Below are 13,175 nucleotides of genomic sequence, written 5' to 3'. Positions count from 1 at the left end.
TCAGGTTGAAAATTGTTCATTCAGTCTGGACGTAACTTTCAGAGTTACATCACCATAAGGTTCATTTTGATTCAAATTGACAAGTCCACAATTCTTCAATACCTGGAATCAATTTCCATATATAAGGAACAGAACGAGTATAAGAAACTGATGAAATAGTTCCTCAAAATATAGATACAAATCATCCTAAATAAGATCACTGATTAAGCAATGAAGCGTATCATATATGCAACTAAAAAGTGACAAAGCATAACTCAATCAAACAACAACAATCACAGGTGGGGTCTGGGAGGGTAGAGGGTACGCAGGCCTTAACCTACCTTGAAAGGCAGAGAGGTGCTGATCTCCTCTAGACCCACGGCTCGTATAAATCAATCAAACACCCAGTTAAAAATAACATTACAAGTGTAAGAGCAATATAATTAAAACTTACCAGAGCCTCATAAAACATTCGAGCGCATATTTTCTTGGTTTTGCCTTCTAGAATTGTATTTAGGCTAAGATCTCCAGTATCTTCTGAGATTGGGGTTACTGGTAGCTTCCCTTGCAAAAATTGAACCACAGATCTACAAACATACCCATTAAAAGGTTATCTGGGAAAGTTAACCATATACTGTGCAAAGATTTTTTACCAAGTGTTACCTTGTTCTGCGAGGTAATGCGCCAAAATCGGGTGTTCCCCCATGCTCAACAATAGGAGTCCTGTCGTCTTGTTCCAGAAAACTCAGGTCCTGCATTGGTATCTATCAATTTATCATAAATAAAACAGGTACGACCAAAGCTTAACAGACATTTTGGTTCTTTCACAAATAGCCAGGCAGACTCAGTGTTAATTTTTCCTAACCATATATACATGAATGTACACTGATTATACACAGTTACATGCATATTATAACATGAATTATCCATATATTATACATCTTTCGTCTATTTTTAGTGTAAGCGGTTGGGAGAGCAGCTATTTAGGTTAATTCTTCTATAAATTTGGCTATGGAAAATGCATGTGAGAAGCTCAACAATAGAGCTCTATCTTTATAAATACTAGCCTAAAATAGAACAATAAATGTCCTCAACAATAGATAAACAACAAAAATATGGATCAAATGACCTAAACACATTTATACTAGCCTATAATAAGAAAGGTATGTTCATACTTCATTACTTAAAGGGGAAGCAGCATGATCGTGTTGATTTTATGTTTCAATAAATTTTGAAATAAATACATCGGTTAAAGATTTTTTAAGAGTTATGTTTCAATTAGTTTTGAAACAAATGCATCACTTAAAGTTTTGAGTTATAAAGGAAATGAATTTGATAAATTCATTATTCATAAGTTTTGAGTTACAAAGAAAATGTATTGACAAATTCATTATTCATTAAGTTTTACGTTATAGGTTCTTGAAAGAATGACATTTTTTATTTTAAAACATACATGAACCTATTAACTATTACTTAATTAATATGCTTCTCATGCATGAAACTTTCATCCTATAAATAGTCTTTTCTTTGGTTTGAAAAGACAAGCCCTCAAAACTACTTTCCCCTTGAAAAACACTTGAGAGACATTGATCAAATGGTGAAATCACCAATTCAAGAATAGAAGAGCAACATTCTTGAATGCTACTTGTTTTGTTGCTTAGTTGAATCCCGAAGATAGAGTTGTCACTTGTTCTTCCGTTTGCTCGTGGGAGAGACTCCAACTATCTTCAAGAAGCGTATTATCGTGCTTCTAAGCTAAGCAAGTTTTATTTTGAATTTCTTGTAAAATTATCATTATTGTTCTAACAATTTGAAGATACTTGTCTCTATGGCTTCTACATCAATATCAAATAGTATTCCATCTTTTCCTAATCCTAATTTTGAAATATTTGATGGAAAAGACTTTCCTAGATGGCGTGGAAAGATGGAATTCTTTTTAAAACGATTAAAGTTGACATATGTTCTTGAAGAACCTTGCCCTAATGCTCCTGGTTCTAAGGTAGCATCTAACGAGGCTACTTTGATTAAAGAACAAATTGCCAAATGGCAATATGATGACTATTTGTGCAAGAATTATATTCTTGGAGGAATGTCTAACAAATATTATGATCAATATATATGTTAAATGCAAATATGCTAAAGAGATATGGGACACTCTTCAAGCTATTTATTTAGCCGAAAAGGCGAGTTCTAAGAAATTTCTCATTTCAAATTATATGGAGTTCAAAATAGTTGATGACAAGTGAATCACTGAACAAGTACAAGAATTTCAACTTATAACTAATAAAATTGCTATATCTGGAATTGCTCTTGATGAAAACTTTCATGTTGGTGCTATTGTATCAAAACTTCCTCCATCTTGGAAAGAGTACCGAAGCAAACTCTTACACAAAAAGGAAGATTTGACTCTTGAACAATTGTTGCAACACTTGCAAATTGAATAAGAGACACGATGGCGCGATAATAATAGTTTGAAGGAACCTGTCATGAAAGCTCATATGGTTGAAAAAAAATCAAATAAGAAGGAACCTAAAAATAAGAATTTTTCAAAGGCAAATAAGACTACAAATTTCAAGCGTAATGGTGCCAATTTTAAATCTGATGAATGCTATCATTGTCAGAAAGTTGGTCACTATACGCGTGATTGTAGAATTCTCAAAGACGAAAAGAAGAAAGAAAAAGCAAATAAAAATAAAAAAGATGATCTTGTGGCAATGGTCACAGAAGTATTTGTAGCGGAAGATCAAGTGGAATGGTGGATAGATACCGGCGCAACTCGTCACATATCAGGTAACCAAAATTCTTTCAAGACTTATGAATAAGTGGGGGATGGTAAAACTGTATATATGGGAAACTCCTCCTCTACTAAATTTGTGGGAAAAGGAACTGTTGAACTGAAGTTTACTTCCGGAAAGATAGTTACATTGATGGACGTATTGCATGTTCCTGATATTCGAAAGAATTTGGTGTCAGGTACGCTTCTTTCGAAGCATGGTTTTAAAATAATTTTTGAGGCAGATAAGTTTATTTTATCTAAAAATGGCATGTTTGTTGGAAAAGATTATGTTGCAAATGGAATGTTTAAACTCAATATTGAAAATGCAAATATTTTTGCTTATCTTGTGGAGTCTCTGAACTTATGGCATGAACGTCTGGGACATGTGAATTTTAGATCCATTCAACTTATGGTGAATAATGGATTAATTAAAGATTGTGGAAAGAATCATACTACTAAGTGTCTTACTTGTAGTAAATACAAGATTACTAAGAAGCTCTTTAAGACAGTTGAAAGGACTTCCACACTTTTGCAATTAATCCACACTGATATTTTTGAGATAAATTACTTATCACATCATGAAAAGAGGTATTTTATCACTTTTATTGATAACTACTCAAGATATACTTATGTCTTTCCATTGAAAACAAAAGATGAAACATTTGAGACTTTCAAAACATATAAAGCAGAAGTTGAAAATAAATTAAGTGTGAAAATTAAGTCAATTAGATCTGATAGAGGTGGAGAGTACTTAAAGTCAGATTTTATTGATTTTTGTGAGAGAGAAGGCATTGAAAAATAATTGACCATGTCCTATACACCACAAAAAAATGGTGTAGCAGAAAGAAAAAATAGGACTTTCATAGAAATGGTTAATTCTATGCTTTATGGATCTGGTATATCTGAAAATTTATGGACTGAAGCTTTGCTTTCAGCATGTCATATTTTGAATAGAATTACTTCCAGGAATCATGATGCATCTCCATATGAACTTTGGAATAATCGAAAACCAAATATAAATTATTTTAAAGTATGAGGTTGCTTGGCTCATGTTCGATTACCAAATCAACACTTAACCAAGATTGGCCATAGAAGAGTAGATTATGTGTTTATTTGTTATTCACAAACTAGTAAGGCTTATAGATTTTTAAATCTTGAGACCCCAAGTCCTCACACAATTATTGAATCTTTACATGCTAACTTTTTTAAGCATATATATCCCAAGAAAAAAGATTCTTTTGAACAAGATTCAAGTTCTTCTATTTCTCCTCTTAAAAGGAAAATAGTTGAGCCATTGGAAGAAAGTCAATCAAGATGTAGTTCAAGATCAGTCAAATCAAAAGACTTTGGACCTGATTTTCAAGCTTATTTGGTTGAAAAGGATCCTGAAAGTTATGCTGAAGCTATGTCTTCACATGATGCTCCATTTTGACGTGAAGCCATTGATGAAGAAATACATTCTATATTATCTAATAATACATGGATATTGTCATATCTTCCTCCTGGATGTAAACCAATTGGTTGCCGATGAATTTTTAGGAAGAAAATGAAATCTGATGGTACTTTAGATAAGTATAAAGCCCGTTTGGTAGCTAAAGGATTTACTCAATTGAAAGATATTGATTATTTTGATACTTTTTCACCTGTAGCTCAGATGACCTCTATTCGTCTCTTGATTGCTCTAGCAACAATTCATAATCTTGTGATTCACCAGATGGATGTGAAAACTGCATTCTTGAATGGAGATCTAGACGAAGAAGTCTACATGAAACAACCATAAGGATTTGTCAATCCTGGTCAAGAACGTAAAGTTTGTAAACTTCTTAAATCTCTTTATGGATTAAAACAAGCTCCAAAACAATGACACGATAAATTTAAAAAAGTTATGATTTCTAATAGCTACTTAATCAATGGTGGAGATATCTGCATATTTAGTAAATTTTAAGAAAATTATGGTGTTATAATATGTTTTTATGTAGATGACATGTTGATCTTTGGAACTGATATCGAAAGAGTCAAAGAAACAAAATATTTTCTTGCTTTTCAATTTGAAATGAAAGATCTTGGAGAAGCTGATGTAATTTTAGGCATCAAAATTGTAAGATCGGCAAGTGGTTTGACTCTTACTCAATCAAGTTATATTAAGAACGTTCTAAAGAGGTTTGGTCATTTTGACGACAAGACTGCTCCTACACCATTTGATCCTAGCATCAAACTAGTGCGAATCTCTGATGATATTCTTGATCAATTGACATATTCTCATATTGTTGGGAGTCTTATGTATGCCATGCATTGTACCAGGCCAGATATTGGTTATGCTGTAGGAACTTTGAGCAAATTTACTGATAGCCTTGGAGTTGAGCATTGAAATGCCTTAATTTATGTTTTAAGGTATCTGAAGGGTACAATTAATGTTGGACTGCATTATTCTACCTTTCCAGCAGTTCTTGAAGGCTATAGTGATGCTACTTGAAATTATGATCCGAATAACTCTAAATCTATTACTACTTGGCTTTTCACTTTGGCTGGAGCAGCAATATCTTGGAGATCAAAGAAAGAGACATGTATTACTCACTCAACCATGGAGTCAGAATTTATCGCTATGTCTTCTACTGGAGAAGAAGCTGATTGGCTGTGGAGTATGCTGATAGATATTCCATTATGGGGTAAGACAATACCATCTTTGACTATATATTGTGATAATAAAGCTGCTATATTTCGGGCTTCGAGTAATTGTTACAATGGCAAGTCAATACAAGTTCGTCTCAAACACAATCATGTGAGAATATTATTGGAGGATGGCATATCGCTTCAATATGTGAAGTACAAATTCAATTTAGTAGATTCTTTGTCTAAAGGATTAGGCAAGGAATTGGTGGTACAAACTTGTAATGGGATGGGAATAAAGCCTGTTGTAGATTTATTGTACTTTATGGTAACCCTACCTAATGATGTAATCTTCGGTTCAAAGGGAAAAACAAGTAAAGTTACAATTGTGAAGCACATCAATAAAATTTTCTTTTTCCTTAGAGAGTGAGTAGATGTGCATAAGTTGAGATTTATTCTCTTGATAAATCTATAAGACCGATATCGGTTGGAGTAAATAATAACACTCTTGATAGATTTGACAGTATTCCTACAAAAGAAAAGAATGAGATTATATTCTCTTATCAAGTCTATACACGGATTTCGATTGGAGTGTGTAGGAACACTCTTGATAGATTTACTGATACCTTGTTGTAAAGGAGGATGAGATTAATTTCTCTTAATGAAATTCATAGACTACTTAATCGGAGTATGCAAAGTTACTCTTGATGAATTCACCGCACTAAGTGCGAAGTGGAGGCTGCTTCAATAAGATTTTTACAGGAAAATAGTAAAGCACTTAGCTAAAAGGATTCGGGACACATGGCCATAAGGTGTCAAAGGATTTTGATTTTCACCGGAACATAGCAATATACGTGGAGTATTTTTCTACTTCATTCAATGAACCACTTAGTTCAAGATTTGTTCACTAAGTAGTCAATGATTTAGAAAGTCTTCACTAGCTAATGGTTCAAGTCCAAAAGACACCATTATTGATGCATGTTGCTAGATTGATGTCTCAAATGAATTTTATTTTTTAAAGATAAAATTTCTTGAAACAAGTGGGGGATTGTTGATTTTATGTTTTAATAAATTTTGAAACAAATACATCGGTTAAAGATTTTTTAAGAGTTATGTTTCAATTAGTTTTGAAGCAAATGCATCACTTAAAGTTTTGAGTTACAAGAGGAAATGAATTTGATAAATTCATTATTCATAAGTTTTGAGTTACAAAGAAAATGTATTGACAAATTCATTATTCATTAAGTTTTACGTTATAGGTTCTTGAAAGAATGACATTTTTTGTTTTAAAACATACATGAACCTATTAACTATTACTTAATTAATATGTTTCTCATGCATGAAACTTTCATCCTATAAATAGTGTTTTCTTTGATTTGAAAAGATAAGCCCTCAAAATTACTTTCCCCTTGAAAAACACTTAAGAGACATTGATCAAATGGTGAAATCACCAATTCAAGAATAGAAGACAACATTCTTGAATGCTACTTGTTTTGTGGCTTAGTTGAATCCCGAAGATAGAGTTGTCACTTGTTCTTCCGTTTGCTCGTGGGAGAGACTCCAACTATCTTCAAGAAGCGTATTATCGTGCCTCTAAGCCAATCAAGTTTTATTTTGAATTTCTTATACAATTATCATTATTGTTCTAACAGATCGAACATACCCCAGCAGGACTATCGAACTCGGGAATATCAGGCAGAATGGTATTTTCCACATCTAGTCCCTCGTTGTACCATGTCAAAGGAGTAAAATCACCACTTCTGCTTGGGGAAGGCATTTCCATGGGTGGAGTATCACATAGACTTTCGATTGCAGTTCCAAGATCATTCCCAGGTGGAGTACCACCGGGTTCTGCATGATCCTCCTCCTCCGATGAGGAAGCCATCTTGATTTTTGCCGAGATGAAGTTTTTCTTATAGATGTTGCAGAGATCATCGCATAATCCTACAAATTTACTAACAGTTGAGTTTCCAGTGGAGACCACTCAGACTCATACATATTAGATATATAAAAAAAAAAAAAAAAAAACTATGTCAGATATACACCCACCAGTTATTAATGGCTGAAATAACATTCCGTCTTTTTTAGATCTCTTGTTTAGTTTCCATATTTCCAGAGAAGTCGAAGGAGCAATCTTTCTCCGCCGTTTCAATGCACTAGCATCATCTAGGAGCCTTCCAGTTTCACTACATTGTTGAATATGATATGTATATTGTCAAAAAGATTAATTAATTGGTTGAAGAGAAATCTATTATTAATCAGATGATAATAATGCATTAACATACACAGTCAACAGTGCTATAGTATCATCAATGAGTAGCTTTCGTCTTCTCCTCCTTGCTCTTGGTAACTCAGGAGGGGGTGTTGATCGAAGTACTAAATCTGGTGACTGGTACCCTGAATATCCATGAAAACGAGGAGTTTACATTAGAATATATACGCAACTTGTATAATTTGAGTTTAATAATAAGACCCTTGCACCCACCAAAAGATATTTGTGGATTAGTGATGAGTTCTTGAGCCTCCGCTGAAGTAGCAGTAGGTGGTTCGTCTCGTTCCACCATCTCTTCTACAACTAGGCTTGTAGGTTCCTTTTCTTTCGGGATCAGTTCCTCCAAACCTCTGTCTGGTCCCATTACATCATTCCATTGACCTGTCCATAAAGGATCATGTTCGGAACCATGATCATGGACAGCATCACGTATGGTTTCAATTTCCAAAGTATCTTGAGGTGGGTGATCATCTGTATTTGAAGAATCAGAACTGCAGCATCAAAGAAAAACATATATTCAAAACTTGTCGATAAATGAGAACATTCCATATCTATAATCAATGAGATCCTTACTCTATCTCCATATACCTAGCACCAAATCCGGAAGCTTCCCCGGATTCAGACAAGTTGTTCTCTCTATCCTGTAAAAACGAACTCTTAATCAAAATGGTGGTTCCAATGTAAGTGAATGAATCTATAAATGCCTACAAATATGAAGCTGAACGAAAATAGCTACATACTCATCTTGATCATGCGTTGGGATTTGATCGATGTGACAAAGAAGTTTATTATTTAGAATATCATTACTAATAAAATTGAAACAGGAAATAAAGTAAACAAACAAACTACATACCTTCTTCAAGAGTTATTTCTTCTCGACTTTTCACATGAGGATCCTCAAACCTGGGAATCAAAATGTAAGGTGACTTCATGCAGATATGTTAGATGGCTAAAACTAAAAAAAGTGCTAATTAATATTAAAGATTACCTATTCAGGTCAAGTTCATTTTCAATATCTAAGGAATCCAATTCAAATGTTGTTGGTAATATGATGGAGTGACATAGTGCATGAGTAGAATTTGTAGGCAAAAACACCTTTCTAATCCCCATTTGTAACGATTTATATTCTTGAAGAAGCTATTCGACCTGCTTCTTGTGTACTCGAGCAACCCCTAGCAAAAGAAACGCAGACTGACGTAGTGCGAAGGATAAAATCGGATCCATGATGAGATCTAGAAATATATTTTAAACAATAAGTATCAGTATCATTGAGCAAAAACTGAAAAAAACTATAATAAGTAAACTAAATCTATTGTTTCATATTTATGTAGCGTTAAACAGATACTAAATCTATTGTTTCATATTTATGTTGAGCAACTTAGGTTAAACAGATCTACATCCTTTCTTGCCTTCCTTGATTTATTCACAAGATTCACAACACCAACAACCTAAGTAGATCTCAATAAGATGTCAGAGATAAATGTTATGACAGGTTCGGAGAATATCAACTTTAGTAAACGATAAAGAAGGAAAAACATTTGTTACTATGAGCTAGTATATGAATGCATAGCAACCAAGCTATTAATAGAGCAAAAAAATAAACCGTTAAAACAAAGGAGAAAAACATCAATACCCAACAAAAGGAAAAAACTTTCAATCAGTGTGTACACAAGATTTTTTGTTAAGAGTTATCACATTTTAAAATGAGAACAAATACTTAAGACATTGTAACAATACATATAAATTCTCATTTATACGTATTGAGACCAAGCCATATCACCACTTGGCCTAATTAAGGTAAACTCGCCCTTGCTTTCAAGATGATTAAAACACATCACATCACATGAAATTATACACTGAAAAGGGTATTATTTAATTCAATGTAAAAGCACAAACATTTATCTCATAGGAAAATCTCAAACTTATATCAGCAAAACATTAATCAGATTATAACCTCATGAATTACAACCACCAAAAAAAAAAAAAAAATCATCAATTCCCACTAATAGGAAAAAAAAAACACTTAGCAATCACAAAAATAATAGAAAAGGCATGAAAATATCCGTTGGTAGGGAGTGCTTCGAAATCCACAACACAAATCTGTCAAATTAATGTTTAATAGAAAATGTAGATATCGAACATCAGTTGAATTTTTTTATTTTTTTTAAAAAGCCAAACTTTCAAGAAAATTAAAACACGTACCGTGAGCTACGTACGTATAACATCAAATAAATATCGAAAAATTAAATTAAAAAAATTTCATATAGGATAAAAAAGAGTGAGATCATGAGCACAAACCAGCGGTCTGGGGTATATCAGCAGAATTATACTGAGACTTTTTCAAGTTTCTATGTATGGTCGCTAATGGACCCTTCATACCCAAAAGTGTGGAAGAATAGTATATTTCACCGGTTATTGGTGATCGGCGGTAACTTACTAAATTAATTTGTACTGCTCAGGTGAATAATAGATTTTAATGTTTCTAAAACTTTTTTAAGGTTGTAAGAACGGTAACCTTGGTCAGCAGTATGTATATGGCGCCAATATATGTAAAGACAAGGATGCTTTGAATTTAGAAGTAATTATGGACTAGATTAATTTAATGTTTTGTTTAAGTATATTTATAATTATTTTTAATTACCTGATATCCAAATATAAGTGTAGTTACTATTTTCTTTTGATTACCTAATATCTAAGTGCATTTATTTTTCTTTTGACTACCCAACATCTAGATATAAATGTATTTATTATTTTTGTAATTACTTAATATCCAGATATAGGTGTATTTATTATTATTTTTAATTACTTAATATCAAGATATAAGTGTTTTATTATTATTTTTAATTATCTAATATCCAAATATAAGTGTATTTATTATTTTTAGTTGTGTAATATCAAGATATAAGTGTTTTTATCATTTCTTTAAGGCAAAATGCCCTTCTGGATTCCTGTACTTTGCCAGTTTTATAAGTTGGACACTTCTACTTACATGTTTGTCATCTGAATCCCTGAACCCATTAAAAAACAACTTTTTAAACACAATTTCTGATGTGGCATCCTATGTGGTTGGGACCACATAGGAGCGTGTGTTTTACACTCCAGCCACGCGTAAGCCAATTAATAAAGGGCCCCAACGGTCAAAAAGTGCACTATAAATGCTACCTAAATACTCCTTCTTCCTTATTTCTTCCAACAGCTTTCTTTTCATCCCTTCTTCTACATTTTTGCTCTCTCCAAGTTCTTGTGCTTTAATTTTTTTTCCTGCTATGCTTGTAATATTGGAAATTTATTTTTTTATGTTATTTTTTCAAACACCATGACAGTTCGAATTTGTTATTGTGGACTTTACGCGGAACTTAAGATGTCAAGAACACCAACCAATTCCGGAAGAATGTTTTGGGAATGTCAAAAATATCAGGTTGGTACTGGTTGTGGATTCTTTCATGGGCCGATGAAAATGAACAATATAAAGGTAGACATCGAAGGCAACGAAGACAACAAGGACTGAAAAAATATAGAAGGCACGGAAGACTTGAAAGACCAAGCATTAGTATTGATATCACTATTATCATTATTGTTGTCATCTGATTTCTATCTGTTGTATTATTTAAGATGGCTTGATCTATGTAGTTGGTATGAACAATGAAATGAAATTAAAATTTAATGAAAAACACCATTGCCAACATAGAAATGTGCAATATATAATGTCTTAACAAGAGTTGACATGAAAATACTTGTCTTAACAACATCTTAAATGAGAAATGAACCATGTCTTAAAAATTATCTTAAAAACACTTGGGATCAATACAGAAAGAGAATTACACTAATGTGTTCCTTGAGTGCTTGTTGTGGACTGATATTTGCTGGCTTGAGTGCTTGATGTGGCTTGAGTGGTTGTAGATGATTTTGACTTTGATCTTTTGTTACTCTGTTGTTGTAGCTGTCTTTGAGTTACTGCAGCTCCACCTTTCCACCTTAGTCCATTTGGTTTGAAACCCAAGTCAATATTGGTTGGAATAAACTAATAAGTGTTGGACTATGCAATACTCTATCAGTATTTTCAGATTCTAAAAATAAAAAAAAATCAGTTATTCATGCACTAATTAAAACCAGTTAAGTGTAAAGTACATTATATGAAACTTACCATCTTTGCCACACTGCCACTTGGTCCAAACAGCACACCAAAACCTGTTTCTTTTGCCTTGATCTTTTATATGCCAGATTTGCACCACCTCTCAAAGTTTTACTAGTCTTTCTCTTTTGGGCACCAATACCACTAGTAGACTGTTGAGTTGTAGATTGTGTAGCAGTAGCACCCACTGTTGTTGGTGCACTGTGAGCATTTCCAGGCCTTCCTGGACATCTTGGTGCACTGTGAACATTTGAAGGCCTTCCTGCAGGCCTTCTGTTGCTTGATTTAGCATTTACAGGCATCTCTTCAGCAGCTGCTGAAGCATTTGCATCTCTCACAGCAGCAGCAGCTGCAGTACTAGTGGTGGCTTGCACACTTGGTTGACTGTCACAACTACTACTGAAATCTTTTTTCTACAAAAAAAATATGAAAAGGTCAAAAGCACATTCAAAAAGAGTAAAATTCATCAATAAGAAAAGATTTAGCTTACCAAAGTTGGACATTCTTTCTTGTTGTGTCCAATACACTTGCACACAGAACATGTCATCTTTCTTTCTTTTCTTGTAGCTTTTCCAAACTTCTTCTTAACAGCTTCATCCTTAGCTTTCTTTCTATTTTTACCTGGCCTTCCTGGCATGGGAGTAATCTTAGGTGGCTCAATTGGTGGTGTTGTGCTTCTTGGCCATATGTTAATATTTGTCATTGGTTGAATATACTTATCATATGCCTTCAGGTATGTTTCCCTTTGATACCAGTGATCAACAAATGACTCCACATTTTATCCCTTGTAATGCATTGCAGCAATTGCATGTGCACAAGGAATTCCCTTTAGTTGCCATGACCTATAACTACATTGCTTCCTCTTCACATTTACAACATGTGTATAAGGTGGATCACCAATCCCAAAACCCATATCACCATTAAACCTCACCTCACAGTTGGCTGCATATTCATCGTTCTCTGTAAGAACTTTCATAGCCATTGGTGATGCATCAGTGATCCATTTTTCAGAAAAATCTCTCATTTGATTCATTCTTTCCATGACTTTGCATCTTATTTCCTCTAATATGGTGATAATTGTCTTGAACCTAGCAGCTAAAATCCAACTATTGAAAGTCTTACACATGTTGTTCTCAACCACATCACACCTGCTATGTTCCTTAAAAAAAGCCCTTCACCATGCCTCTTTTTTTTACTTAAGCAAATCTTCCACAATTCGTACACCCAACTCACTTAGTTCATTAAGTTTCTTTTGAAAGTACACTTCAAATGAGGCCCTTGCAATCTTCCAAAATTTTTTCCTCTTTTTCTCACCACTCTAAACCTGCTTTCAGTTGGCCCATATATGTCTAGCAGACCATCTATACTCAGTATTTGGCAGTATATTAGTAAGTGCCAAATGAAGACCC

General features: G+C 33.5%; 1 protein-coding gene across 1 annotated transcript; it reads right to left on the bottom strand.

Moving 5' to 3' along the window:
* On the bottom strand, positions 1-12,469 carry LOC124891008 (sister chromatid cohesion 1 protein 3-like). Its single transcript, XM_047402851.1, has 11 exons — positions 12,257-12,469; positions 11,779-12,179; positions 8,488-8,537; positions 8,223-8,328; positions 7,848-8,125; positions 7,648-7,759; positions 7,412-7,548; positions 7,026-7,306; positions 643-731; positions 434-566; positions 1-102 (listed from the first exon to the last, which is right to left on the bottom strand). Exons 1-11 carry the CDS (start codon positions 12,467-12,469, stop codon positions 1-3), a joined length of 1,902 nt encoding a protein of 633 aa, XP_047258807.1.
* Positions 12,470-13,175: the final 706 nt, after the last annotated feature.

This window comes from Capsicum annuum, unplaced genomic scaffold (assembly GCF_002878395.1).
Source record: "Capsicum annuum cultivar UCD-10X-F1 unplaced genomic scaffold, UCD10Xv1.1 ctg2884, whole genome shotgun sequence".
Taxonomy (NCBI): Eukaryota; Viridiplantae; Streptophyta; class Magnoliopsida; order Solanales; family Solanaceae; genus Capsicum; species Capsicum annuum.
This window is presented reverse-complemented; position numbering and strand designations above follow the sequence as displayed.

Coding starts and splice junctions, on each gene's coding strand:
- LOC124891008 (XM_047402851.1), bottom strand. CDS start 12,469: ATGACAAATATTAACATATGGCCAAGAAGCACAACACCACCAATTGAG. Junction 8,126..8,222: donor GCTTCCGGATTTGGTGCTAG/GTATATGGAGAT, acceptor TTGATGCTGCAG/TTCTGATTCTTCAAATACAG. Junction 567..642: donor GCATTACCTCGCAGAACAAG/GTAACACTTGGT, acceptor GTATGTTTGTAG/ATCTGTGGTTCAATTTTTGC.